Genomic DNA, 27,943 nt, shown 5'->3' on the forward strand with positions numbered 1-27,943 from the left:
TTCAAACGCTAACTCCAGGTAGAAAATAGCTGGAACTGTGAAGTAACTAATGGCTGTGATATGATTAAATGAACAAATCACACCAATAGTTCCTCCACAGTTTCAGCGAGTTGTGAAAACACATCATTAAATCTCCAGTTGTTAGACACATCATCAAATCTTGGCGACTTAGACGCGTGATTTCAAAAATAATTCACACGGCTAGATCACCAAAGAAGTGATAACGCGTTCGCAAAATCACAAGTACAAGTTATGGCGTTGAAAATTGTGTAACGTTTATAGTGAGTACCGTTCGTACTACGTTAAAAAAATCGCACGTACTTACAGTACCCCCTACAAAGCATTCACTGATGTGAAAATAATAGAAAAAAAATAGTTGAAGAAAACTCCCAATATCTAATGTGAGATAATTCCGTACTACTTATCAAACAACAAGTAGGAATGGAAAGATCGCACGAAAGATAATGCGAAAAGAGCGAGCACAAAAAATTTACTCACCAAAAATTACAAAACAAAAGCGTAAACTCAAAAACAGCGACGTGTTCAATCCGTACTATGAGCAACTCCACACAATACAGAGAGAACAAGTCGCATTTTGTGAGTTTATTACAAAAAAAATACACAAATAACAGTCAAGGCAATGTTTCCAAAACCAGCACTGAACACCAACTAACTTTGGAAACACTCCCTTGCGCCCTTAAATACTACTAAAGCTCTGGAAAGAAGGAGGTAAAATGGGGTGGGGGTGGGTTGACCCTCTCAGGTAAAGTCAAAATATGCAAATTCAAAATACAGTTCATTTAATGAAAAATTGTTACAAATAAAGACTCGACGAAAAGATTATATCTCGTTTGATGACTTTGATCGCAGTGTTAAATTTATCTTCCAAATCAGTATTGCCGATAGTTTTTGACGCTTGGATCATTTGTCGCAACAATTCCTCTAATCTACGCATACATCTAACAATTGATCCTTCGAAAATTTCCGTCATTTTACACAAATCGCTAAATGAAGAACCATTGCACCAAGAAAATACCACGTCCATTAAGCCTGGTTTAAATCTTTCAACGTACGCATCTTCGTCTAATGGCAATCTTGCTTCAGTACTTACTTTTGCTATTCTTCGTGCGAGGTCCTGCAAATATATTTTTCACCGATCACAATTTAATTCGACCAAAACGCGTACTTTGTTTGCAGGGGAAATAAGTTTAAATCCAAAACTCGTCATCATAATGATAATTGTTATTGAAAAAAACATCATAAATTCATAAATGTGTAAACCAAAATTTACTATAAAAACTTTTTATTCTAATTTAATAAGATACCGTTTCTCAAGGAACTGATTAGAATTCAAAGACAATAGTTAAAAAGTATTTTTTTACAAACTGTAGACGTCTTGAAAAATGTAACAGTACAATAATATTAGAAAGTTTGAAGAAAAGAAAAACTGGATAAAGGTTTTATCAGCAGATTAACTTAGATGGTTATCACTTTATCACCTAACTTTCTAGAAACAAATTTTTGCATAAATCGCCTTATACAAATAAATCAGTATCTCAAAAACTAATAAGTAATAAGTAATAACACAGGATTCAGCGTTTTCTATTAAATACTGAAAGATTAATTAATCTAAATTTCAACTTCTACTGTCATTCTAAAATAAACGAAGCTAAAATAATATTTTTATTCTCAAAAATAAAATGTTTCGACCCCTTAATTATTTTTTCGAGATTTTGTTTCTACCAATTTTTAGCATAAAACATTTAAGCAATAATATATTATGTATCAAGTTTTATAAACATCATTTTAGTCACGAGTTTTATCAATCAGAAGCGAAGCGTAGCGGTATAAAACAAGTTTCATACTATATTTTTTCTATGACGAAAAAAATTTAGAATCTTTTTGACATTGAAAATCTACAGCTAACTTCAATCCGTTAACGAAACCATGGCTTAAAAACTAATATTTTTTGAAAGGACTTAATTAATTAAATAATTGTATGTATAAACAATTGTAGAAACATTTTGAAATCATTCAAATGTATAGGGAAAAAAATAAAGTATTTAATACCAAATGCTGAATTGTTGTGATTACTAGTTTCTGACATAAGTAGTAAAATAATAGTAAAAACACATTAGCAGACTCACAAGATACAAATACTTACGTGATTTTTAGATATAAACACACAAAAAAAAACTCCAAATAAAATGCGTTCATAAAAAAACTAAACAATATAAGACATCCTAAGAAAAATCATGCAAAGTTCCTTTAATTGAAAGATCCGTGTCACAATTAAATCAATTTATCTAGTAAAATACTTCCAAATGTTATTGTAAAATAAAAATTTGTAAATATTTATCGGTCGACTTTTGATCAATTATATCGAAAAATAGAGGTTTTCGGATTTAAATAAATGCAGCAAAAGTCATTTTTAAAACGGAGGGTCCAATAACTATTTTTAAAGACACTATAGAGTTCTTTTGTTATGCATATTGTTAGTTTTAATAAAAAACAACTACATGGGTTGCATTTTTCAATTGAATTTCTCGTAAACCAATGACTTTTTTTAAAATTTTTCCTTAAATAGAGATAATCATCAATCTTTCTTGCACAAAACGATTCAAAAGTTTAACTAAAAAAATTGCAATTAAAAACCATTTCTTATATTCATTAGCATTATGGTCTAAATAAACATTCAGTACTACATAATCAATCAGGAAGGCAATAAATTAATTTTTGTTAAAAAAATACTTCAACTAGAAGGCCGTTAAACTTTAGCGTAAAAGCCAAAATTCTTAGAAAATAAGTATTCAATTATGAGGGCTAAATCTGTTTTGACTTTCTAAGCATAATCGGACCCCCTGCATGAACATCCCTCATTAAGATAATCCCCAAATCTCTAAGTCAAAATTGTTATGAAGAATTTTAAACCAGTCCTCTTAACATTTCACATTTTTGTATAAATTAAAATGAGATTCAATTTATTTTTAATAAAATAAATAAATACTCAACAATAATAGCCGAAATACACGAGTGAGTCATACTGTTAAATTAATTAGCAAATGAGATTAATAAAAAGTTTCATTTCAATGTCGAAGCTTCGTAGATGAAAATATTTGCAATTTTTCGGAACCGTTAATAGAAAACCGTTCTTCCTTTAATATGTCTAAAACTACAAGTCACATGTGTTCAAATTCAAATTCATTATTTATTTGTTTGAGAAAAGACATCGTTGCAAGCTTTTTCTTTAATTTTTTAAGAAATAAAGTCGTGGTCACAAAAACTGTTTGTATACGGATTTCCCAATTCATTTTACATACAAATAGTGGCAATTTTATATTTCAAAAACAAAGTTAAAGTCAAAATTCAGTCAATATAAAAAATAACTAAACTAGGTTCAAGTAAATAAGACACTTTTTGCACGACTTGGCTCTATTTGATTGTTTATTACGCCTGTTTCCAAGACAAAAGGTGGTGTTTACTAGTTGCAACGTCGAAAGGTGTCGGTAAGTAAATTAGGCGTCGGTAAGTAATTTTGTCGAGACCTTGGACGTAGCAACCGGTAACCAAAACCTGCTTTAAAAAAAAATTAAGAATCGTGCAAAAAGCATCCCAAACCTTAAGGATTGCCGATCTCAGACTTGAAACATTGCCTGCGATCGGTAAAATCTCCTTACCGTTCTTGATACTTAATATACTCTTACATATTTTGTGTTTGCTTTTTCTGTTCGTAAACCAACAAGCTCTAACTTGGTTTTTACAACTAATTATGTTCACATGAAAGTATCCCAAAATAGATGTTTCTTGGAAAATTATTGGTGAGAGATTTACAGGCATTCCTGTTAAATATTCACTTATGGCAACAAATTTGACCGTACCGCCAGGGTGTCTGACTTCTTATCCTAATCCCTGAATCACACCCATAAAGTGCAAATTTCAATTACCTCCGCACAACAGGAAACTAGTTTTGGCTTTCTGACACCACATCACAGGCTCAACCAACTTAACCAATTTCATGAAAAACGTTTTTTTTTTAATAAGTACAATTTTTACGTAAACTGGCCTGAAGAGTCTAGCTTTAAAATTAATAATTACTTAAAAAACAAAAACAGCCTCTGTAAACGTAAGTCTTTTTCTAACGTAAAATGAACAGGGAAGTTTGAATCTGATGAAAAATTATGTCACGAAATATTAAAAAAAATGATTATCCTTAACTTCAAATTAACCCTCTATACAGGGTGTCCGTTTTTCAAACTCCACCATGGGGATCTTAGTTATTATAAAAGATTCGAGGTTACTTAAATTAGGGCAAAGTTGCGAATTTTTATCCTGAACAATTATCTTAAAGAAAATTTGATTATTTTAAGTTATTTTAAGTTTTTGAATTATTAAGAAACATCAAAGTTTTGTAATTTTCGTTTTTATTTTTTTAAGTGGCAATTAACATAACTAGACGTTTTTAAGTAGAACATTTTTTTACAACAAATCTAAATCGGTCTTTTCCAAGGTGTTCCTGATGTTAGAGTTACAACACTCATCTTTAGTTTTTCTTATGGACGCCATAGGTAATATGATAAAACGTCAAAAATGTTGTTTTGTTTTGCAAAGAATAAAATTCTAGCTTATCATGTCGTTTAGTTTCTAAATAAGTAAGCTTCGAGGAAATGAGGACCTTCATAACCAAATTCAATTAAAACCTCTAAAATCTAGTTTGTTTAAAAACAAAATTGTTGACGTTTTTTCAAAGCACTCTTCGCAAAAAATGCTTTTTGTTCCATTCTGATCAGCATGTAAGATTCGTTCATGTGATACATCGTTGTAATCAGGAATAAAAACGCTTTTAAAAAAATACAAAAGCGAATGTGGCTTCCATAAGAAAAACCAAAGTTGAATGTTGTAACTGACATCAAAAACGCCTTGATGGCAGATTTAGATGCCTTGTAGAAAAATGCCTGAAGAAAGTCCTACATAAAAACGATTTTTTTTGGTTTTCGCTTGAAAAAATAAAAACGAAAACTTCAAATTTCCGTTTTTTTTCCAATAATTTAAAAACTAAAATGACAAAATTTTCTTTTATATAATTGTTCAGCATAAAAATGCGCAAGTTTGCCCTTATTTGTTGTTTCAGATAATAACTGAGATCCCCATGGTGGAGCTCAAAAAACAGACACCCTAAATTTTTATGTTTTTACTGCAAAACGAGAGAGAAAAATAAAATGAGTCAAAGTCGTTTGGTGCAAAAGTTAAAACACATAGAAAATAAGTTTTCAATTAAAGAGTTACTAGAACTGTTTTGACTTTCTAATCATAATAAATCGGACCCCCTACATTAAAAACCCTAATTGCAGTAATCCTTAAATGCCTTATAAGCCTAATTTATTGTAAAGAATTTAATACAAATAATATTACATTTTCACAATTTCATAGTTTTTGTTTCAATTAATATCAGATTTAATTTAATTTGTGAAAAATAAAGTTCTACCTCTAGTTCATACGATAAAAATGTAAGTAAATAAAACGTTTTGCAAAGATTCACTTTTTTATAAACTTTGTTATAAATAACAAAAGTCTGTATAAATGAAATAAACGAATAGGTGATAAATTAAGTTGCAATTGCAATTGCTCGGTTTCAGTGTTTTTCGAATGTTATTCAAGTGTTCTTAGTAAAATTTAGTTTTTTCTAATTTTTATAAAACTTCCAAGTCACAGCAATTTCAAATCTATACGACGTTTAAGTATTATTATTTGAGAGAAATTTATTGAATCAAAGTTTATCGTCTAGCACAAAATTCAGTCTATAAAACTTTTAAATAAATTATTAAACGCTAAAAATGTAATCATATTCAGGTTAACAGGATACTTTTAGATATTTTGGAGGTAGTTTTTTTATAGTCTTATGCAGTCTCTCAGAATCACAACCGTTGCAATTTTTGCAATTATAATATTTATATGAGTATGTTCCTGTTCTTTTATTAAACAAACATATCAAAACTAGCTTTAACAACGAAAAATATTCACGTCAAAAGATCCTAAAATTGAAGACTCTTGGAAAATTACTGGTGAAAGATTTACAGGCATTTCTGTTGAATTTTCACTTATGATGAACAAATTTGACGGTACCGCCAGGTTGTCTGACTTGTTATCCTAATCCTTGAGACACCCATAAAATGCAAATTTTAAGTACCCTCATACAAAGACAGTAGTTTTGGCATACAGACCGAACTCAAACTTGTTGAAAAAACATTTAATATACATTTTTAAGCAATGACCTAAAGATCCTAATTTATAACAAAAAATTCCTTATTCAATTGGTAATTACTTTTTAAAAAGTAAAAACGACCTAGATAAAATGCGCTAAAAAACCTAGGTCACGACTTCAAAAACGTAAACGACATTTTTATGATTAAAAATCATAAGGCGAAATTGTCTCGCTTTTTGAAAAGCTACAGTTTAGGTAAGGTGAACAACTATTTCCTTATCAAAGGAATAATAAAAAAGATAATAAAATGTTACTTTCTAAGTCTAAGTTGAAAAATTAATTTAATTTAATTTAATATAAATTCTTGGTCGTAACCAGAACATGTGTAAAACTCTTACTAATTAAAAATGATAGTAAATCTTTTCTCTTCTCTTGAGTCTTCAACTCAAACATCTACGCAAAAGTTTAACATTTCTACATTAAAATCAAAATTTTGTTATTCTTACAATAAAATCCAAAACATTAAAATTTTTTAATAGGTAATAAAATCAGTCAAAAGTCAAATGAACTGTAAACTCGAATTTCAGAAAACTTTTAAGCTATTATATTTAATTTAGGACCGGTTTATAGAAGCGTAATTAATTTAATTCGCAATTAAATGCGTAATTAAATGATCACGTGACCATATTGAAAAAATGTGATTGACCCATTTAATAACGAATTAAATTTTAACAAAACTTTCTATAAACCGGCCCTTAGTTTCAAAAATATTGTCAAAATTTAAATATTCTGACACGAAAGTTTAAGATTAGAAAATATCTAAAAAAAGTGAAAAACCAAAGTCAATCCCACAATAATGACAAAACCTTGAATTTGATAAAAATTCTATTTTCAAAAGTGACCGTATGTCAAAATCACGTCAAAATTTGACGTAAAATCTGACATTTGGTAACAAAAGTAAAAAATAAGTTAAAGTAGAGATAATAAATAAATAAAAATAAATAATAACAATATAAATTATTGACCAACGTCACATTTTACCGAATCACTTTTATAAATAAGATTGATAAAATTGTAAAATAGTTATTAATGATTAGATTTCTCATTGAAACTAAAAATTCCATCAGCTATTAATTGTTCGAAGTGCATGAATAATTTATAACAGCTATTTTTTGAGACAGCTAATAGATTCTTATGTAAAATCAAAAAATAAAATAAAAACAAAGTCATTTAAGACTCTAGATAGATAACGATAAAGTTATTAAATAAAAAACTAGAAAAATCCTTAATTTCCTGTAAAGCATTAAGTTTTTTCATATGTAAAATGTGCAAAAATATTTCAATTTTATAAAAATTCCATTAAATATTGTTAAGACTTTTATGACGAAGATACAAAATTTGAAAACCAGCAGTTCAGAAGTAAGTGTAACAACTAGTTTTTCCTCATGAGCTAAAAACTCCAACAACATTCATCACGTCCTCATTTCAATGTTTTAATATCAAAAATATTCAAGTAGTGCGTAAAAAGTCAAAGTAAAAGTATAAATATTCAAATTCAAGTAGTAAATATTTTTTTCTGCTGTAAAATAAAACAATGAATTTGAATTTGACAAAAATTATTGGTTATAATTAAGGCATGCTTAAAGCCCAAAAAAAATGGAATGAAGCAATAGTATTTGGTTTCAAAAACATCATGAAAATATCAATATTTTTACACCAAACTTCAAGATCGGAAAATGTCTAAATTGTTGAAAATCAAAAGAAGTCAAATTAATATTGTCCACATTTCAATGTTTTCAAAGATAATAAAATAGTAAGTAAAAAGTCAAAGCAAAATTAAAAATATTCAAATTCAAGTAGTAACTATTTTTTTTTCTACTGTAAAATAAAATAGAGAATTTGAATTTAATAAAAACTTTTGGTTATGATTAAGACATGCCTAAAACACAAAAAAATTAAATAAAAACCAAAACTTTAGATAATTTACATCGAGTTTCAAAAGTATGGTCAAAAATTTGAATATTTTTAAAGCCAATCACCAAAAAAGTGTAAACTGTGTTTTGGTTTTACTATTATTGTAAAAATTTCAACATTTTAATGTTTGTTTATACAAAATCTTAATAAAAATGAAGATAGGCTCTTTTGTTTTAAAATTTTATACTAAAAACAAGCGCAATTATTTCTCTCTAAGTTCTCGTTTTAAAACAGACTCGGCCAATACAATAATTACTTGTGTAAAAAAAAGATGAAAAAACCGAATGTGAATGTACAACCTGTAGTTTCAAAAACTAGTAGACAGACACAAGTCCCATACGACCATTTTTACTTAAAATAGCGCATATTGTGTAATACAGCCATTAGAATTTAAAAGACGTTAATCTTTGTTTCTATAGCAATAACCAATAAAATTCCTAGATCTGTGATTTTAAGCAGCGTTAAATTCTTACAAGTTACAGAATACACCTTTCAATATTTCAATACTTGACGAATGTACGTAATAATGGTGAGTTAGCGGTTTTCATGTTCTTCCTAAAGGCTCGGTGACACAAAATGTTCGTCATTATAGCCAACAAAATGTACAGTGTGGAATTTTTAACAGGAATAAAATTCATAACTTTAATTAAGGTAATTTTGGTGAAAATTCCCGAAACAGGTCAATTTTTATTTTTCCTTGCCTACTATTTGGTGCATATTGTTTAAGTATATCTGTTGTTAGAAATGCACAGCCACCTTTAACTTTTTTAAAATGGGCACCATTCCTCTCCTAGGAAATAACATAACGATAGTAGCATGAATTTCTAACATTTTGCAATATTTCTATTGTGATTTGCCTAATTTCAACTAATAAAAATTGGTTTTTATTTTTTTATTATGTAGGCTTTGAAAATATTCAGAACACACTTGACTACCGTTATATTTGAAAAAAAAAAGTTAAAGATGGCGGTCCATTTTTGAAAACAGATAAACAAAAACCGCATGCATCAAATGATATGCAAAGAAAATCAAAAATCGACCTACCTGTTTCAGAATTTTTTACAAAAATTGCTTATATCCAAGTTACAAATTTTATTTTTGTCAATAATTCCAGACTGCTTTAATTTTTTTATCACTTGGGCATTGACAATATTTAGAAAACAAACAGTGTATTGTACTGCTTTCGAAGTGCTCTTTCAGATGAGGTGTCACACGGCATACCGTTACATTTGAAAAAAAAATGGAGGTGGCTGTGTTTTGACACCAGATAAACAAAAATCATATGAACCAAATGATGGACAAGAAAAAAGAAAGAAACGACCATTCTCTGAAATTTTTACAAATATTGCCTATGTCTAAATTATGAATTTTATTCCAGTTAAAAATTCCACACTGTATGTGAATATGTGAAAGTTTCCAACATTTTTAAAACGAAACTTCAAGATAAAAACAAAGAACTTAACTATAACTAATTATTTAAATATTAAAATTTAAACAATAAAAAAAATCCGCTAAATAAACAGATATTACAAAAAAATGCACTCACCTGCATTTGACGCAAGGGCCCCGACAATTCCTCGGACAATTTCGGCATTTCGTTGGATTTTTCATCGCACACAAATGTACTCAATAGGGCACACGCCTGTGCTGGTGACAAATTCCCAAACACTCCATTGAATATCATTTCCGTGATAAGCAATTCGTCGGCACTGCAACATTTACAAGCCAGTTAATAATATTTTGGTTCTTTAAAAAACGCCGAAACTATTTATTACCTGCTCAACTCACAAGCCACCCGGCCCTTCAATTGTATTACATCCGTATTAGTGCAATAACCGAGCCTTCTCAGTACTCTTTTACGACACTTCAACTCATCAAGCTGTAAAACCGACTTGGCCTCAAGTAATTTTTGGCGAGCCACCGCCAATTCTTCCTTGCATTTGACTTTTTGTTCGTATTTTTCGTATTCGGTATTTAGGAGCGAATGCTTATGTAAAGGATGATCGTACATTCTACGAACAATTTGTTAGATTTTGCTAACGAATGAATTATCATTTAAATACTTTTTCTCGAGTTGTTCGATTTTTTTCACAATGTCTACGAAATCAGATTCGGTGATTTTCATATCGTCTATTGGATTTAAAAGCGGCGGTCCTTCAGGAAATCGTTTTTTCACTTCCTTTATCGATTTATAAACCCCTTTTCTGGTGTCTTTCTGCCTCAGATCGTTGGGACAATACAACCGAACGGTTGATATGTGTGTTATCAATGTTGACTCAACGCTTACAATTTCGACTTCGCCTTTCTGCTAAAATAGATGTGCGTCCATAAATTTTTGCATAAATATGCAAATCCGGTTTAAAGCGAAAAGTAACGATGGGTAAAATTACCTGACCATCCAGACAAGGTTTAGGGATTACGTCTTTATTGTTGGACCCATCCTCAGACGACATGACGTGCAACAACAAATCCACCTGAACTTTCGTGGAAGTTTTGGCGGGATTTGCTTTGCCGTGTTTACGGCCAGGTATATTTTCGCTAACTTTCTTGAAATTCACCACAGCTCCCCAGTCATATTCAGTTTCACCAACTTTTATCTAAATATTGGTGAAAAAATAAGGAATTAATTTACTCGTTCAAGACTAGAAGTTACGCCCGTATAAAAATCAAAATATAAGACAATGAATGATTGAAATCGAGCGACAAACTTAACAAATAATAATAATATTGTTGTAGTATTATTATTTCACCCTGAAAGCTTCAGACTCCTAAATGTATCAAACTGTAGATACTAATGCCAAATGCAGTCAAAAAAAACGACTTAAATAACACTTTTCCAATAATACATTCAATGTATTTCGAAGCCTTCATACAGAAACGTGTCACAATAATTTTAATATTATTTAATAAGAGTGTGTGCGTTTGGAATAAAAACAAACAACCGAAACTTGGTTTCAATCAGAGATTCAGACTGATTTTTGAACTTTTTATAAGTTTTCAAATTAAATGCGGTTTTACCGAGGCTTTTGCGAATATTTTACATGGGAAATTTCCACCTGTATGAGGTGATTTAATTTCAATAGGTATTTCTTTTGAGAGAAAATACCATCTTTTAATAGTAAAAATGTTATTTCGACTGTTCACTGTTTTAAACACCCAAAAATTCGAATGTTTTTTAATTTTCATTTTTCGGTGAGTGCTCCATTATTTGAAGTGATGTAAAAATAAACAGTAAATAAACGTAACTTTTTTATCACAGACATTTAATACCATCACAAGGATGACGCTTTTTAAGTTAAAATAATATGACCATTGTCCAGTTGTTATTAAAGTCAAATGGAGAAATATTCACTTCTTTCCTACTGATTTAAGGAATCCCAGAAATCATTACAACTCATTACTTTCCAAACAACTTATACGACTATCATGTCCCATGTACTAAAAAATCAATTAAGCATTTTTTAAAATTATTTATTCTTTAGTATTTTTACATTAAAATATAGAAATATTGTTACCGTTTTATCATTATTTGTGTTTTTATAAACCATTGGTGCTTAAGTTAAATTTTGCTTTTCTACAGCAAATTTTGTCGTTTAAAAAAAATCGTCGTTTTGACGACAATTAAAGCGACTGCAGGTTTTCTGTACCAAGTTTTGTCATTTTTGAGCAGGAATCGTGCAAAATCAACCGATTTCAACAAAACTGGTAATAGAGTGTTATGCTCGAAAATAAAGATTTTTGAAAATTGCAGATTCAGAAAGATAAATTATGATTATGTCTGTAATATCGGTTTGAGTTTTTTGAAATCAGTACTTTTTTAGTAATAATAAAAAATTTGCGCTGTGACCTAAGCAATGTCTCGACTCGTGATTCGTCAGTCTTTCGCTGCATACAATTAACGCTACGACCTACGTTTGGGCTGGTAAACGCCAAATACAAACTTCAAAACTGTGCGTTGCCGATTTTCATTGTGTTGTGTGGTTGATATTTTGCAGGAGTTTGTGTTTTGGTAAAATGACTGCTCCTGTACCACATCTGAAGTCGTATGTAAAGCAACAGAGGCAGAAATAAGGAAAAAACGTACGTCTTTCAAGTTATCTTTGTTGGTAAGTTTTGTATCTCTAATTGTGTGACAGGCCAGGAGTATTCACCTTTTTAATTATTTATTTCAAAAACAGTAGAGCTTTAGTTAAGATTCAAGTGTTTTCAACAAAACTGGGTCTTAGTCATTTATGGCGTCAAACTAAAGCAATTTTAGGTTTTAGATAGCGACTTTTGAGCAAGGAATCAATAATCAAATGATTTTAACAAATCTGGTGATCTTATGTTCGGCTGGTATAAAGCGATTTTTGCTTTTGTATAGCGAGTTTTGCTATTATTAAGCAAGGAATCGTCTAAAAAATTAAGTGGTTTCAACCATATTACAACAAAAATCGTGCTTAGATCGTTGTTCAGCCAGTATACAGGATAGCGAAAAAGTATGAACACACAAAATATTATAAAGACTATTCATCAAAACTTATTGAAATTTGATATATGCTTAAGAGTAAATAAATTCCACCGTTTCAGATGTTTATCAAATTTCTATCGCCATTTGATCTGCTAAGGCTAACTTGATTGCAAAAAGGGTCAAATTTAATAGTCTTTAGGGTGGATTTTACAATCGTCAGATAAACCCCGGATAATTATTTCTAAAGTTCCTTTATTGGAAGAGTTGGGACACTGAATTTCTATCATTCCTTTCCTTTTTTATTAAAATTTGTGTTAGTAACTTATGTCAGAGGTTTATGTCGAAAATAGTTTCAAGGTTATAATTTTCGTCAAATGCATAAGATGACATAATTTTAAGTCAAATTTAACCAGGGACGTAGAAAACGTATGAATTTTGGAATTACTATTTAAAAAAAGAACATAATTGAATACCTACAAATATTAATGTTTACATTTCTGATATTTATTTTAATATTAATTAAATACGTAACTTAAAACATTCTTGAACGCTAAAAATGCTTTTCTTTCAGTCACAATTTTTAGTTAAACATCTCGTCCCTAAGTCATTAAGAACCCCCTTCATATTTTCCGTCGTCTCTTTAAATTTGCCACAAAATGATATTGAAGGTCTTCTCGTGTGCAGTGCCGAAACTAGGTATAGTTTGCCTAGAGGCGCAGCCTCAAAGGGCGCCAAAGTAGCTACCTATAGTTTTTTTTTTCAAATTGCAATTAAACAAACATTTGTGCCATCTTATAAACAATGATATTGCAGAAACGTTTGTTTTGGAAAACTCATTTTGTAAAGTTATATCTTGTTAACGTAGGTGACTTTCTTTGTTTAGCTGTTAATCAATTTCAGTTCTGATAATCCTTCAATAAGAGATTACGTACTTTTTGCTGGTTAAGGTACTCGTATAAGTCGTATACTACAAGAATTAGTTCAGTTTGCATTTCATCGGCAAAATGGCTTTCGGTCTTTTGAATCGTATCACTGAGTCTTTAGTGGTTGTGTAAAATTTGATTTCAAGTGAAAAAAAATCGAGGAAGCGGACAATTAGAGCGAGCTAGCGGTGCCAGGTTTTAACAAAATTTTGTTCAATCCGAGTCTGATCATTACTGGATGAACCCAGTAAGATAATTCATATTTTATTTTTGTTTCTGTACCAGTCTTGCAAAAAATTTTCTTCGAAATTAAAACTGATGACTCAAAATTAAAATAAGACCGTCAATGGCACGAGAACGTTTGTCAGGTTTAAACATTATAAACAAAAGTAAAATTAAAATTATGATGAAAAATAATAAATGAGTTTGCCAGTGTGAAAGGTTTCTTTAAAAAATTAAATATTTGGATTGAATTTAGCGAATTCCTACATTATTATTCAATTGTTACGTAACTAGTCTTTTTTTTTCTATTATGTATATCTTTATATTTAGCTAGACATAGAGTAAAACTCAAATTGGAAATTACCTTTTGTTTAAATAATTTTAAATATGCCTTTAATAAACTGAGACCGGGACCATTTTCTTTTTTTGCGGTTTTTATAGTTTATAATGTTTTAATTTTTATATCTCTCAAAGAGATATAAAATTATAATTTTATTATAATTATAATAGTAGCAATATAGTATTAAAAAAATTATACTTAAAGGCGCCAAACTGAAAATTTGCCTATAGTCAATTAGTACCTAGTTTCGGCACTGCTCGTGTGAAAAACATAACAAGATCGTGAATTCCAATAACTTTATAATTTGAACCAGAATCTAAAATTCAGGTATATGCTAAAGGCCGCCAAACAAGGTTCAACTTTCCTAAAAATTAGACCCAATTTTGGATTCAAGTAGTTAGTATTTTGTAAATGCCGTGACCCGACAAAAAAGCCCCGACAAAAAAGCCCCGACAAAATAGCCTAACGACAAAACAGTCCATTATAAAATAGCTCATCATTTGTGAAAACAAATAAATTAAAAATAAAAAAGACAAAAATCTGTAATTGTTCTTATTAGCTGTTTCCAAACTATGTAAACGCTAACGTCGCAGTTTCTCTCAAAATTAGTTGTTATTAGTTGTTAATTACCTAATTTATGGTTTTAATGAGTTTTAATAATCATTACTATTTTACATTTTTATTAATGTTATTTAAAAAAATAATTTGATAAAATGCGACGTTGGCGTTTACATAGTTTTGAAACAGCAAAGAGTAAGTCAAAATTTCAAACAGATAAAAAATTAGTTGAATGAAAATTCAATTCTATTACGTAATGAAATAAAAACTAAAATTTACAATTTTGATAATGACGTTTATAAAAATTATTCTTAATCACAATGTTTGAAAAGTTTGAAACATTTATAAATAAATTCATAAATAACATTTGTTAAATGTCTTAATTATTTAAAGTTAAATTCAAATGATAAACAATTATAGACAAAATATAGCACTTTTTTGTATTTTATACATATTTGACAATATTTACAGCCGGCTGTGAATGTTGACTTAAATGTTTTTGTGAACATACCAAGAAACACTACCAGGCCTAATCGTTTGTCTAAATACTTTGCAAATATTTAGACTTATTTTATTTATTTATTTTACCGTTTTAAATATTAGTGGTGGGCTGTTTTTCGCCAGGCTATTTTGTCGGTGGGTTATTTTGTCGGTGGGCTATTTTGTCGGGACTATTTTGTCGCGGGCTGTTTTGTCGGTGCGCCTGTAAATGCATAGACAAATTCCCAAAATCTCATAGATTTTGTACATAACATTATTTAGACAATCCACTTTTCCAAATGCTTGTTAATAATAAACGTAAAACTTAGCAAGAAAGGTTAAAGATAAAGTGTTTAGACGTTCTTGTACTTACAAAGAAATCTCTTTTAAAATTTGGAGTTCATATCAAGAAAAACAGTGAATGGACGACGTCTGCCAGTCTAAACCATTTTTAAGCGAATTAGTTGACAAAAAATAGAAACATTTTTTGACAATTTATTTAACTTTTCACCAAATTTGAAGTGTAACTCCACTGATTTCTATCCCAATTTGTTTTTTACACATTCAAACGAACGTATTTGAAACAAAATTTCGAAAATTACTATAGTTACAATTGTTACAACAATGTATTTTTCAAAATTTATCTCCAGGATAAAGTTATCCAATGATTGTAAAATCCACCCTCAGAGCATTTTTTTTCTGAGTTCTATAGTGTAACACATGCATACCGGATTTTATTTTAAACTAATAACATTTTGTAAAATCTAAAATTTTGTTAGCCTTGTAAATGTTGTCTTTATCTCTCGTTAGCTCTTTACCGCTTGAACTTTGACCAAATATTAAGGCGGCCCTCGAGAACTGTCAAAATCAAACTGTCAAATAACAAAATAAGTGTGTTTACCCTTTTTTATTTTTATATAGTCGATTTTTTTTATAATCAACAGTCTAAGAGCCGTCAGGTTGGCATTATCATAAATAGTAACTTTTTTGAATCAAGGTTGCCGTAATTTTTTACCTGACAAATTCAATTTCCAAATTTTTCAAGTTGTCTCCAATTTAAAACACGTACACAACACGTTTAATTATTTTAGACTAACGAATTAACCATTAACACTAACGTCCAATTTTCAAAAATGTTAAATCTGGTGTTCAAAATGTCAAATACAGAATACAGCCAGTTTCAAAAGTGTTTGGACATGAACTTTTAGGGTGACATAGTCTGGTCTTTATCAGAATTTTGACACTGACAGTTGATTATATAAAAAAATGAACTATACATATCTCAAAATCGACAACAATTTTCAACCGGAAACCATTATGACGCCTCCAACTGGCAAATAAATTTTGAAAGAGGTAAGTTTAAAAAAATCTCATTCTCAAAGAAATTTTTCTAAAGGTTGTTTTTTCCTTGCTATTGCTAGTATTGTCCAATTTTTGCATGCATATTTACAATGATGTTGTGCATGAACAGTGTATTTTTTTCCGATCTGTGCAGTATCTTGCGTTTGTCACCCAAGTCTCAGATCATCAGACCATAAAAATGGATTCAAAATAAATAAAAAATGTGTAGTTTTGTGGGAAATTAATTTCTAATCATTTTGCTTTTTGTTTGGTACTGCTCGGTGGTCTGTTTTTTGAGATATGTTTAAAAATATGAACACATTATTTTGACAGTTCTCGGGGCCGCCTTAAGTAAAAGTTAATAATTCTTAAAATATAACACATTTTAACAAAAGTGGGTATATGTTACATCACAAAATTAAAAAATATGCTCTTTTAAAAATTATTACAGTTGACTCTTCGAGTCATTAAAAAATGAAGTTAGCCTAGTATTTTCAATTAAATGATGGTAGAAAATTGAAAGATTTCAGATGATTCATTTTTTCTCAAATTTCAAAGTGGTGTTCTAAAAATATTTAGCTGCATCTTCACTTTTCACCGACCCTGTACAAAGCGATTTAATCTTTTCACAGCGAGTTTTGTTGTTTGTAAACAAGGACTCGTCCGAAATCAATTGTTTTCAGTTTTCTGTCCCAGAATAAGGCTATTATAGGTTTTCGACAGCCAATATTAACATTTTTGAGTAAGGAATCGTCTAAAATAAACTAATAAGTTTTTACATTCTTGAGGCAGGTGATTGTAGAAAAAGTTGTAGCAATGAAAGCGTCAATTTATTAAATGTTACGTATTAAATAAAAATAAATATAAAAAATATTTTCTAAAGAGGCCGTTGAAATTGAAATTGGCTCAATAATAAAAATACTAGTTTACTTAATACCTAATGTTAAGGTTTACAAAACCTCAAAAAATATATCGTGAAGTAGTATTTTATCGTACTAGTGCCGGAAGGACATTTTTTACGCATGTGTGTACTATCTGGGACACGAGGGAGGAAGAAACCAACACCAAGTTGGAAGAATTTTGATTCGTAAACCAGCGTATAAACAGAAGTGACAAAAATGTTTACTTTTTGGCACATTTTTAAATAAAATGCCATTTCTTTAAAAAAATTCAAAAATATTGATAGTAGGTAAAACAGGGTAACAGTTACCTTGACCAAACGTCCAGGTTGTAGAAAGGGTATAAGATAATTCGGCTTTGTTAAGTATGATCGAAACTGCAATCCCAATTTATCCAATTCTTGCCGGATTGTATGGTACGATGCAATCTGAGGTTCACTTTCAATTTGTAAATTATTGAATTCCTCCAATTTTTCCTTATATTCTGAATAGAAAACAATCCCATCAACTCAATTTAACTACTAAAAATAACTACTTACTATCGTACAAGCCAGGAATAGCCGTCTGATTTTGAAATTGATAAAATGACCGTTCCAACATATACTCAGGATTGATTTCTTCAACTCGTAGCAAATTTAAGACCATATTGTAAGTCAAGTGAAAAGCCGAATTGATTGGATCAGGTAAACCCTTAACAATATTTCGCCCAGCAGCAGGTGGTACCTTTTCATCAACCATCAGTATAACTATACCTTTATCATCCAAACCTCTTCGGCCAGCGCGTCCAGACATTTGAATATACTCCCCTGAAGTTATCTACAAATTGTGCCAAGTTAGTGTAAATTCCAAACTTCTAGTCAAAGTGGGATATAATCATGTTGTTAAGTTGACTACACTGAATTATAGAGTTAATGAACAAAATTGACGATTAACAAAATTCTTACACTATTTTTTAGCTTATTCTTGACAATTTTTGCGAGACAATTACGATTCTGCATTCGAAACGTTGAAAACCTTGAAAAAAGTAGAAATAAATTCCGTTTCTAAAAAATCTAGTCATTTTTCAACTTATTCTTGACAATATTTCACCCCCAAAAAATGTTTTAGATTTTAAGGTGTGTTTTGATAAGATGTTAAAAGTAAATAATTTTCGGTTTAAAAAACTAACCAAATTGAATGAAATAAAATTAAATTCGAATTTTCAGCCAGTTTTAGCGAAATTATTTGAGAAAATAAATAATTAGTGTGTTAAACACTCTGAAAAAGCAAAAATATTCTCAAAATTTTATTCGTCCGGCTTATTTTGACGAAATTTCGACCAAAAACAAGCTAAATAGAGATAAATTAACATTATTTTCCATTTATTTTGAGATTTTTAGGTGTGTTTTGATGAATTCTTGAAAAATAAATCAATCTTAACCTAAAAAAATTAGGTAACATCAACTTCGATCTAGTTCGGTAATTTTTCATCCAATTTTAGGTAAATATTTCGAAAAAACGTAGTGTATACCTCAACAAGATTTAAAGAAGGATAAAATAACACCCAATCTAGTACAACTGGGTGACTTTTTGCTCTCTTCCAGCGAAACCTCACAACAAACACTTAAATTTTAGCTTCAAAATGTGCTTAAATGCCTAAGAAAGGCAAAAATAACATCAGCTTTAAACAAAATTTGTAGACGTAAAAAGTTCATGTACAATTACTAAATCTATGATCAGAATCATCTAATTTTCTAAAAAAACTTAAGTTATATATCTGAAGAATGGGTTTAAAAATTCAAAAACACACAATTTACACAATTTTCGGTCTAACTTGGTGAAATTTCAATTTATTATTAACATAATTTTGAAAGTTAACTCCTTTACTGTTTCTAAATCGTATCAAAACATTCGGAAAAAGAAAAATAACGTTTTATTCGACCAAATTTAGTGATTTCTTACCTTTTTTTCATAAGAAACTGAAACCACGTGTTTACTGAAAAAAAGTTATTTTTCGACTAAACTTTGTAGACATTAGGTCAAAAACAAGTTAACAAATCATGAATGAAACAATTCAAATAGGTATGATTTTGCAAATAAAGTTTAAAGGCACTAAATCGCGCGAAATAAGCTAAAATATAATCAAATTGAATCAAATTTTCCAGTTAGTGTTGTTTAGTTTTGACCTCAAAAAATTTGCTTAAACTCTCGGAAAAGATAAAAACGATACAATTTTCAGCCTATTATAGTGATTTTACGGCTTACTTTTAACAAAATTTTGCCTAATAATTAGCTTTCTCAGTGGAAGTGGAAGTATTAAAATACTAGAAAATTTGTATGTAATAACACTAATAACAAACCAAAAATAATTTGGTGCTTTTTCGGTCTTCTCTAGTAAAATTTGTTATGAAAAAAGTCTGCGCCATAACTAATCGTGCTAAATCACGCAAAATAAGCTAAATAAAATAAATTCCAATATAATTTAATAATTTTCAGTTTTAAATACATAATAAAATACCACCATGTTTACCAATAACAAAATATTTTGTGTTTTTTTTGCTATAATTTTTATGAAGTTTCTTACACAAATGAACTAAAGCCAGTAAAATACCACTACATTTATATGATAAATTTTCAGTCTCTAAATGTTTTGGTTTTAAATAATAAGTTAGTATTTCTGAACAATAATCCGAGTGTGCAACAATATTATTAAAATGTAAATAATTTAATGTTATTTCTAACAATTTGCTAAAGAAAATTTACATTCGTGAATAAAAAAAAATTCAATAGTGTTAACCAATTTTAAAATATTTGAAATGTTCTTGAAAACTAAAGAAAGCTTAACATATTGTTTTAAGAATTTTGTTCTAACGATTTAACGTTTTCGGGCAAGAGACAAAATTTTATAACAAAATATTTTACTGCATTTAATTATTCACGTTATTTGCTGTGTGATACAATCATTGTAAAATGTACATACATGGTAATATAATTTTTAGATTTTTAAACAATTCTCTACAGTCACTTCTGTATTAAACCATCTTCCTAGTACTTTTTGTGCATGTTTCGTCTGTCTATTAAAACACAATTTTTTACTATTTTCTTTCAAAAAATATTGTGTATCACCCATTTCATAAATGTTTTACGCTCGGTATTTCAGTTGACGGTTAAACCAAAAATATTTTGGTTACCAATTTATTTTCTGCTTTAGCATATTTCAGTGCTTGATTATGATTAGACCAAGTTTAAAATCTTTACCGAAGGAAATGTGTAGGGTTACTAACTTTTTTCAGGGTTAGTCATACTCATGCGTAGTGTCTTTATTTCATAATTTTTTGTTGAAACAGTTTCAAACTCCAGAAGCTTTGTGTAAGTATATCTTTCACTAGTAAAAATGATCTGTTAGAAAATTTATCTATCTTTGATATTTTTAAATCTTTCTACGATTTTCAACTATTTTTACCACGTATTATTTTAGAAACGTCAGACAGAATAATATTACATCATCGTATAGTCGTTCATGCGTCTACAATACAGGGAGCTCAAAAACTGACGCACCAACTCTGTGTTACGTCGTTGAGAAGCACGTGTAGATCATGGGAAAAATCTTGAAAAAATTCTTAAACTCATATTTAAAAAAATCTGGAACTACAAACTTATTTTGTTAACTTCTTCAATTTTCATTATTTTTTAATGTTTTTATGTTTCATACCAGGTAATCGTTCCGTAACAAAACGATGAATAATTATTTTTAAATTTACTATCAGACTTTAGCAGTTTTTTAAATTTAAGAAAATTAAAATTCATTCAGTGGTACGTTAATGAAAAGCAAGTGCAGATTACGGAAAAAATGTTGAAAAAATTCATAAAGTCATATTAAAAAAAATCTGGAGTTACCAACTTATTGTGTTAACTTCTTTAGTTTTTAATATTTTTTAATGTTTTTATGTTTTACACTAGGTAATAGTTCCTTAACAAAACAATGAATAATTATTTTTAAATTTTCTATCAGACTTAGCAGTTTTTTTAATTTAAAAAAATTAAAATTCATCAAAAAATTCACTATGTGTAGATGTGCCAACACTGGGAATTATTTGCTAGGAAACCGTTTCAAAAATAATTTATTTTTATTGTTGATCAAATTCTGTTGCAATCACGACTATTTGACAACGTTGCCACATATCATTTATTTGAAATACGTTATTTACCCATAACTTTAATACAAAGAATTTTTTTACTATTTTTACCTTTAAATGGAAGCAATTCTCTACCACACCCCATTGAGTTGCTGCGCCGGTTTTTGAACACCCGGTAATTAATAAATCGTATTACTAAATAGGTATTAGCTGTTTCAAAACTATAAAAACGTCAACGTCGCATTTTCCTCTCAAAACTAGCTGTTTTAAATTATTCATGCATTACAAAAAATAATAGCTAATGTAATTTATAGTTTTGATGAGAGATCTAATCATTAATCACTATTTTACAATTTCATAAATCTTATTTAAAAAAATTATTCGGTTAAATGCGACGTTGGTGTTTTTATAGTTTTGAAACAGCTAATACTAGCGTGTAATTAAATATCATAGTGTTCTAAATACGATGAGTTTGATAATCAATATTGGCAACTTAATTTCTAAGGTATATCCCACACTGATCAGAAAGTGTTAATACAAACCCATCGATATTCATGTCCGTCAAATTTCCTCATTCCAGTAAAAAGAACCGTCCTCGCAGGCATATTAAGACCCATCGCAAACGTCTCCGTTGCAAACAAAGCCTTAATTAACCCTTCACCAAACAAAATCTCGATTGTTTCCTTCAAAATCGGAAGAAGTCCACCATGATGTATTCCAATCCCTCGACGTAACAAAGGCAACAAATTTTCGACTTGTGGCAGATGCCGGTCATCATCTGATAAAACATCCATCGCGTTATTAAAAACTTCATCCACTAAGTGTTTTTCGGCAGCTAAAAAATCATTACTTTAGTTCACACATCAGATATCAAAAAATATAATTACTTGTATTAAAATCAAGCTTCGTCATTTGCATTGCAAACACTTCGCAATCTTTTTTACTAAAACTGAAGACAATAACTGGGGCAAAATTACGCTCCATTATCATTTTGATAACTTTAAAAATGTCAGTTTGAGTTGCATCTTTATTTTTTATGCCTCCACGTCTGCCCTTTTCGTCACCTTTTGCAGCATCACCTGAATTTTGTAAAACAGCCATGGCAGCATTGTAACTGTCGTCTTTAAAAGTCCCCTAAAAAACAAATTAAACAGGTCAAAAAAATAAAACAGTAAAAATTTACAGTTTCGTCCACAACCATGTGTATGCCACTACCACCAGCAGGATAAATAAAATGTTGTAAAGGTGTTGGTCTATAATCTGTATAGACAACATGACAGGGTTGGTCGTGCAAATGTGCCACCCATTCTGCAAACTGTCGAGCGTTTGGTATCGTGGCAGAAAGGAACACAAAGTGGACGTTATGTGGTAGCAAAATGAGAGTTTCTTCCCAGACAACGCCTCTTTCCTTATCACGCATGTAATGGATCTCGTCGAAAACAACCCAGCCGACTTCGCGCATTACTTCCGATCCCCGATATAACATATTTCGTAAAATCTACAAATACGTTTCTAACGTACAAACTAATAAACTACAAGCTGTACTTACTTCAGTTGTCATAATAAGACAAGAAGCACTTGGATTTATTGTTACATCTCCGGTTATAAGACCTACATCTTTAAATTCGTCTAGAAATTCTCTGTACTTTTGATTAGATAGTGCTTTTATTGGAGTGGTGTATATAACGCGTTGCTTGTTCTTTAACGAGAGAGCTATTGCATATCTGTAACAAATATGATAGTGTTAACCTATCAGAAGCTAGATTAGTCATTGTGAGAAAACTCAAGCAATGAAATTATTTCATAACAAGAAATTTTATATCTATCACAATAACCAAACGAATAGTCTAAATAAAAACGACCAAACCGAAAGCAAAGAAATGGCTTGAACGAACCACAAATCAACAATAATACAATGTTTAAAAATGGTACGGACACTTATGTTTTAATTAAAATTAATATCGTTCGTTCTATACCAGCAGGTTCTTTTCAAAATTTAATGCGAAGGGAAATAAGCCAAATAATCGCTTCGAAAAAACGAAATCGTGACATTACAACTGCCCCTCATCACAAGATTCTCTTATCACTGAATCCTTTAAATCACCAAAAGCCTGACAGATATTTGAACATTTTTCGCACATCTTCCACAAAATAAAAAATTACTACTTTTTCGACTAATTTCTATTCCAAATTTTGTCTTAAACTTTGCAAAAACATCTGAGAAATTTTGTCAAGTTTTGATAAACTGTTACTTAAAAATAAAAAACTACTTGATCTTAAATATTGGACCAAATGCTGGGTAGGTAGTTATGACGTCATAATTTCAGCTTTAAATAACTTTAGTTAGAAAGCAGACACTGAGAAACGGTTTTCACTACTATAATAAGCGTTTTTAGTAGTTTCCCCAAAAATATAATAATTTTATAGTCTTTAAAGATATTTAACTTTTTAGCATTTATGGCAGTTTTTGTTACCACCACAATAAAGCCGTCACAGGTGATTATGCCGAGATGTTTCTTACCAGAGCCGTAATTGAAAAAATAGTCTTGAGTTACCGTGTTAAAACTAGAGCATCATACCTAGTAAAATTTAATTTCTAATTTTTTCTTTTTATTAATGTTATTCAATTCTGATTTGTTTGCAAATAATACAAAAAAAATTTAAGTACGGTCCAGGTTGCGGTACTCGTGCCACTTGATCAGCATTTTTACGATCTTGTCTGGCACATCCCTCATAAAGTGTATTTATGTATATTTTTGAAGAAACTTTACTATTATTTAAGACAATGTTATCTTTTAAGTTGCCAATGCTTTTAAAGAAATGCAATACAATAAGGATAACCGCAAAAATATAGAGACAATCGAAACATAAGAAAATTGCCACCACAATAAGGAAATGTCTATGACCAGGTTCACACTACCACTTTTTGTTATCTTACACCAATGGCTTAATAAAAATTGTTAATACTATGTTACCAATTTTAGCTATTTCCTAGTCGTTTTATTGAAGGTCTTTGAGTCATTTTATTAAAATTTGTCTGTTTTTCTGTTTTGTTACAAAATTTTCGTAATACCAGAAAAACGCAGTTATATAAAAAAACTATTTAAAACGGATTCGGTAACACAAAGCGATTAGAAACTATTTTCTTTTGGTCCATTTTTCTAAATGACAATGTCAAAAATGTAAATGTGGTTGAACCAAGGTTCGAACCAGCATTTGTTAATATTAAGAAACGCTAAATAGATAAAAACACATCACACAATGATAAAAATACTCAATTCATCATTTAATATTTGTTCCCTCTTAGCTATTCAGATAAATTACTCGTACAATTAAAAAACAAACACATTGAAACTCAAATTAACAGCTACCAACTGTCAAAAGTAAGTTAAAAATATGCTGTAACTGTCTAAAAATGATTTATTTTTAATATCTTAACATCGTTATTCACTTTTAAATCCCTTGTGTAAAATAATTTCTAAAATTATTCTAAATTTGTTCTAAAATTATCTTTAGAATTTTTTTTGTGTTCTACGTTTATCCTGAATACTTCTTAATTAAACTTTTTATTTCTAGATAACTATTTTTTGTAATTACTTACATACATTACACTTTGTAGCATTGTAAGTACCTTTATTCTAGTTTGTCGTTTTATTAGAAATCAAATTTTTAATTTCATCACATTTTGATTTATTAACCAAATTGTTGTTGCTTTATTTTTGTTAGTTTGTCTATTTTCATCACCCACTACTTTTTTATTCTTGATTGATTTTTTACATTTTACATTCTATTTTATAACATTTTCTTCTAGATCTTTCTTCAGATTTTTATGAACATCCTAAATAAATTGATTCCTAGATTTAGCAAATTTGTCTTAATTATTTTCCAGAATTAACTTTTAATATTCCGTTCGTTCTTATTTATAAATAATGCAGGGTAAAAAAATTACGTCATTTGCTTAAAACGAAAAAAGCAGAAGCTGTTAAAAAAACGTTCTTTTTTATTCCTTACTTTTCAATTTTTATTTTCTGAAATATGAGTACATGGTATTACATCTAGAATTCTAGATTCTTCTCATATTTTGTTGAATTTTTTTCATGTTAATTTTGTTAATACCTTTTCCTGTTTTTACTGTTTATTTTTCACGTATTGACTAATACAAATTGTTTACGTTTTTAATTTTCATAATTTATATTTTAGATGATGATTAATATTATTACCCCTAATTTTTTTCTATGTGCTTTAAGTTATTCCCTAATTTGTCGTAAAATGTTTGCTGAATAAATTACTTAGTACGTTTAACATTTTTTATTATACAAGTAAGGAAAAGTTGGTGATCATCTGTGAGTGATGTGTTTCTGAAACGAAAAGAATCACGAGCAGATAATGCAAAATTTTCTTTACGTCTATAATACAACGTTTTCTCTCATAGGTACAGTGAGAAATTTCTATTAATTTTTTTCACCGATAGGATAAAAAATTACCAAGTAGAATACAAAAATCAGCAAATGGTTGTGAGTGATAAATCAAATAATGTACCATAGAAACCACTTGTTGAATAAAAGTGTACTAATTCTCGTATCTATGGAATAAGCAACATCACTGTTAATAATAAGAGAAATAACTAATTTAAATTGATTTACATTTTTCACTGGTCCTATAGATGATCCGTTTGATTCATTTCTAAAACCTTTTCTAAATTTAATTGTAGCTCTTTTACATCCTTTTTTAACATTCCTGGTACTTATTAAATTTTCTACCTTCCTTCACCATAATCTGTTATTTTAAAAATAATTCTTAAATTTTTATTCTCTGAAATGTTATTGTAAGCAGATTCTTCACATTTTTTACTGAATTTTTTCAAGTTACCTTCGTTAATATCTTTTTAAGTCTTTAAGGATTTACAAAAATTTAATTAGGAATTATGTCAATACGAATTAGTTGCCATTTATTTCATATCGATAAACGTCAAGTTAATAAATTGTTTATTATGTAATTACACTCGTATTATCAGATTTTTTTAAATTTGGGTCACAGTTTCATTTAATTGTTTTCTAGGATCTGCTTTTGTTGTTTTACATTCTTCTTCTTATGGCTTTTTTATCATAAAGCTTTGCACATACATTAAAGGTAACAAAATTGCGTCATTCACTTAAAGTAATAAAATATAATTTATTTATTTTTATTGTCTAAAATGTTATTGCAGACATTTTTTTTAAATTCAAGAATCCGTTTTTCTAAATTTGTTACTGATTTTTTCTATTTTTTCACAGAATGCTGTTCTATTCATTAAAATAAAATCTTAATACAGTAACCTATGACTTCAAACAAGTTGGCAACACTTACTACCAAATTAGTCAATTGACATTCATTTATCTGACGCTAATTTCACCAATTAGATACCAAACGATTTTTAAAATTTTGATCTAGTTGCTTTATCTACCATTGCTTAATCAATCAATATGTCCAAAATGTTCACCAAAAAACATAAAAAAACTATGTTGGAATCTTATTTCCGTAATGGACATCAGGTTAATGTAACTGTCATGGGTAACTATAGATCAAAATTTTAGAAAATCGCACGGTATTAGTAATAGTAAAGTAATTTCAAGTCACTTTGACCAGAAACTTATTTGAAGGCTTGATTAATCATCAAGAGAACAAGAAATCTTTCGTGAACTGTAATGTCTACATATACAAAAATTTGCAAAAATGTAATAAATGTCAATTTTTTTTTCGTTAATAAAAATTACCAAAAAATAAGTTACTTACTCTGCAATGACTGTTTTCCCAGCCGACGTGTGTGCAGAAACCAAAACCGACTGATTATTGTCAACACACAAAATAGATTCCTTCTGAAACGAATCCAACACAAAGGGATATGTTTTTGCTGGTTCCCCTCGGCATGTCTTCAGGGGCGTATACTCCTGACCCGGAGGACATGCAACTTCGTGCGTGCACGACTCCATCGACTCAATAACATGGACAACAATTCTATTTTTCAACTCCTCTAGGCTACAAATAAAGCAATAAACACAAAACAATTCCCTACCATTCACATACTTAATGTCTTGCAAATCGACTTCTTCCTCCGTTTTGGCTTTTTTCGAAAAACTCTCAACAGCAGCATCGTCGTCATGTTCGCGTTTGGACGCTTGTGTTTTACTATAATTGCACAAAAAAGCAAGTTCAGCGTGTGTGTTTGAGGTTATAACGTAGTATTTTACCTGTCGGATGACGGTTGGATTTCTGTCGATTCATTTTTAAACGAAGCTTTTTCCGTGTCAGAATCCTCCTCGAAACACTGAAAGAGGTCATCAATGGAATCTGCCATCACGTTTTAATTTTAAAAACTGGTATTAATGTCCCGTTTTACATTAAAAAAGCACGCGCCAATCTATGCAAGCACTTGTTTTTTAGGACCGGGTGGCTAAAAGCAGGG

At 29.5% G+C, this 27,943-nt stretch overlaps 1 protein-coding gene and 3 non-coding genes across 5 annotated transcripts; all 4 read right to left on the reverse strand.

Annotated features, from left to right (window-relative positions):
- Positions 1-133: 133 nt before the first annotated feature.
- On the reverse strand, positions 134-240 carry Mir9c (microRNA mir-9c). Its single transcript, NR_038664.1, is given in 1 exon segment — positions 134-240. It is a non-coding gene; the product is annotated as a microRNA mir-9c (primary transcript).
- A 141-nt stretch (positions 241-381) lies between these two features.
- Mir3841 (microRNA mir-3841) lies at positions 382-476 on the reverse strand. Its single transcript, NR_038670.1, has one exon. It is a non-coding gene; the product is annotated as a microRNA mir-3841 (primary transcript).
- A 39-nt stretch (positions 477-515) lies between these two features.
- Positions 516-611, reverse strand: Mir3889 (microRNA mir-3889). The gene has a single exon (NR_038746.1). It is a non-coding gene; the product is annotated as a microRNA mir-3889 (primary transcript).
- A 172-nt stretch (positions 612-783) lies between these two features.
- Positions 784-27,940, reverse strand: Mtr4 (Mtr4 helicase). Of its 2 annotated transcripts, none has more exons than XM_008201046.3 (14): positions 27,729-27,940; positions 27,565-27,666; positions 27,274-27,516; positions 23,051-23,225; positions 22,685-22,999; positions 22,389-22,635; positions 22,044-22,336; positions 17,926-18,202; positions 17,698-17,870; positions 10,564-10,770; positions 10,237-10,478; positions 9,949-10,185; positions 9,720-9,882; positions 784-1,135 (listed from the first exon to the last, which is right to left on the reverse strand). In XM_008201046.3, exons 1-14 carry the CDS (start codon positions 27,833-27,835, stop codon positions 815-817), a joined length of 3,102 nt encoding a protein of 1,033 aa, XP_008199268.1. In that variant the 5' UTR covers positions 27,836-27,940; the 3' UTR covers positions 784-814. The 2 variants fall into 2 exon arrangements, with proteins under 2 accessions (XP_008199268.1, XP_008199267.1); XM_008201045.3 differs by having other exon boundaries at positions 10,237-10,481.
- Positions 27,941-27,943: the final 3 nt, after the last annotated feature.

The sequence above is a fragment of the Tribolium castaneum genome, chromosome 2, assembly GCF_031307605.1.
Source record: "Tribolium castaneum strain GA2 chromosome 2, icTriCast1.1, whole genome shotgun sequence".
Lineage (NCBI taxonomy): Eukaryota > Metazoa > Arthropoda > Insecta > Coleoptera > Tenebrionidae > Tribolium > Tribolium castaneum.

What these genes read in the sequence shown, in the direction of transcription:
- Mtr4 (XM_008201045.3), bottom strand. Translation starts at nt 27,835, where the DNA reads ATGGCAGATTCCATTGATGACCTCTTTCAGTGTTTCGAGGAGGATTCT. An exon ending in GGGAAAACAGTCATTGCAGA is followed by an intron (nt 23,226 to 27,273) that starts GTAAGTAACTTA and finishes TATTTGTTACAG; the next exon opens with ATATGCAATAGCTCTCTCGT. An exon ending in AACCTGGACGTTTGGTCAAG is followed by an intron (nt 10,771 to 17,697) that starts GTAACTGTTACC and finishes ACCAATATTTAG; the next exon opens with ATAAAAGTTGGTGAAACTGA.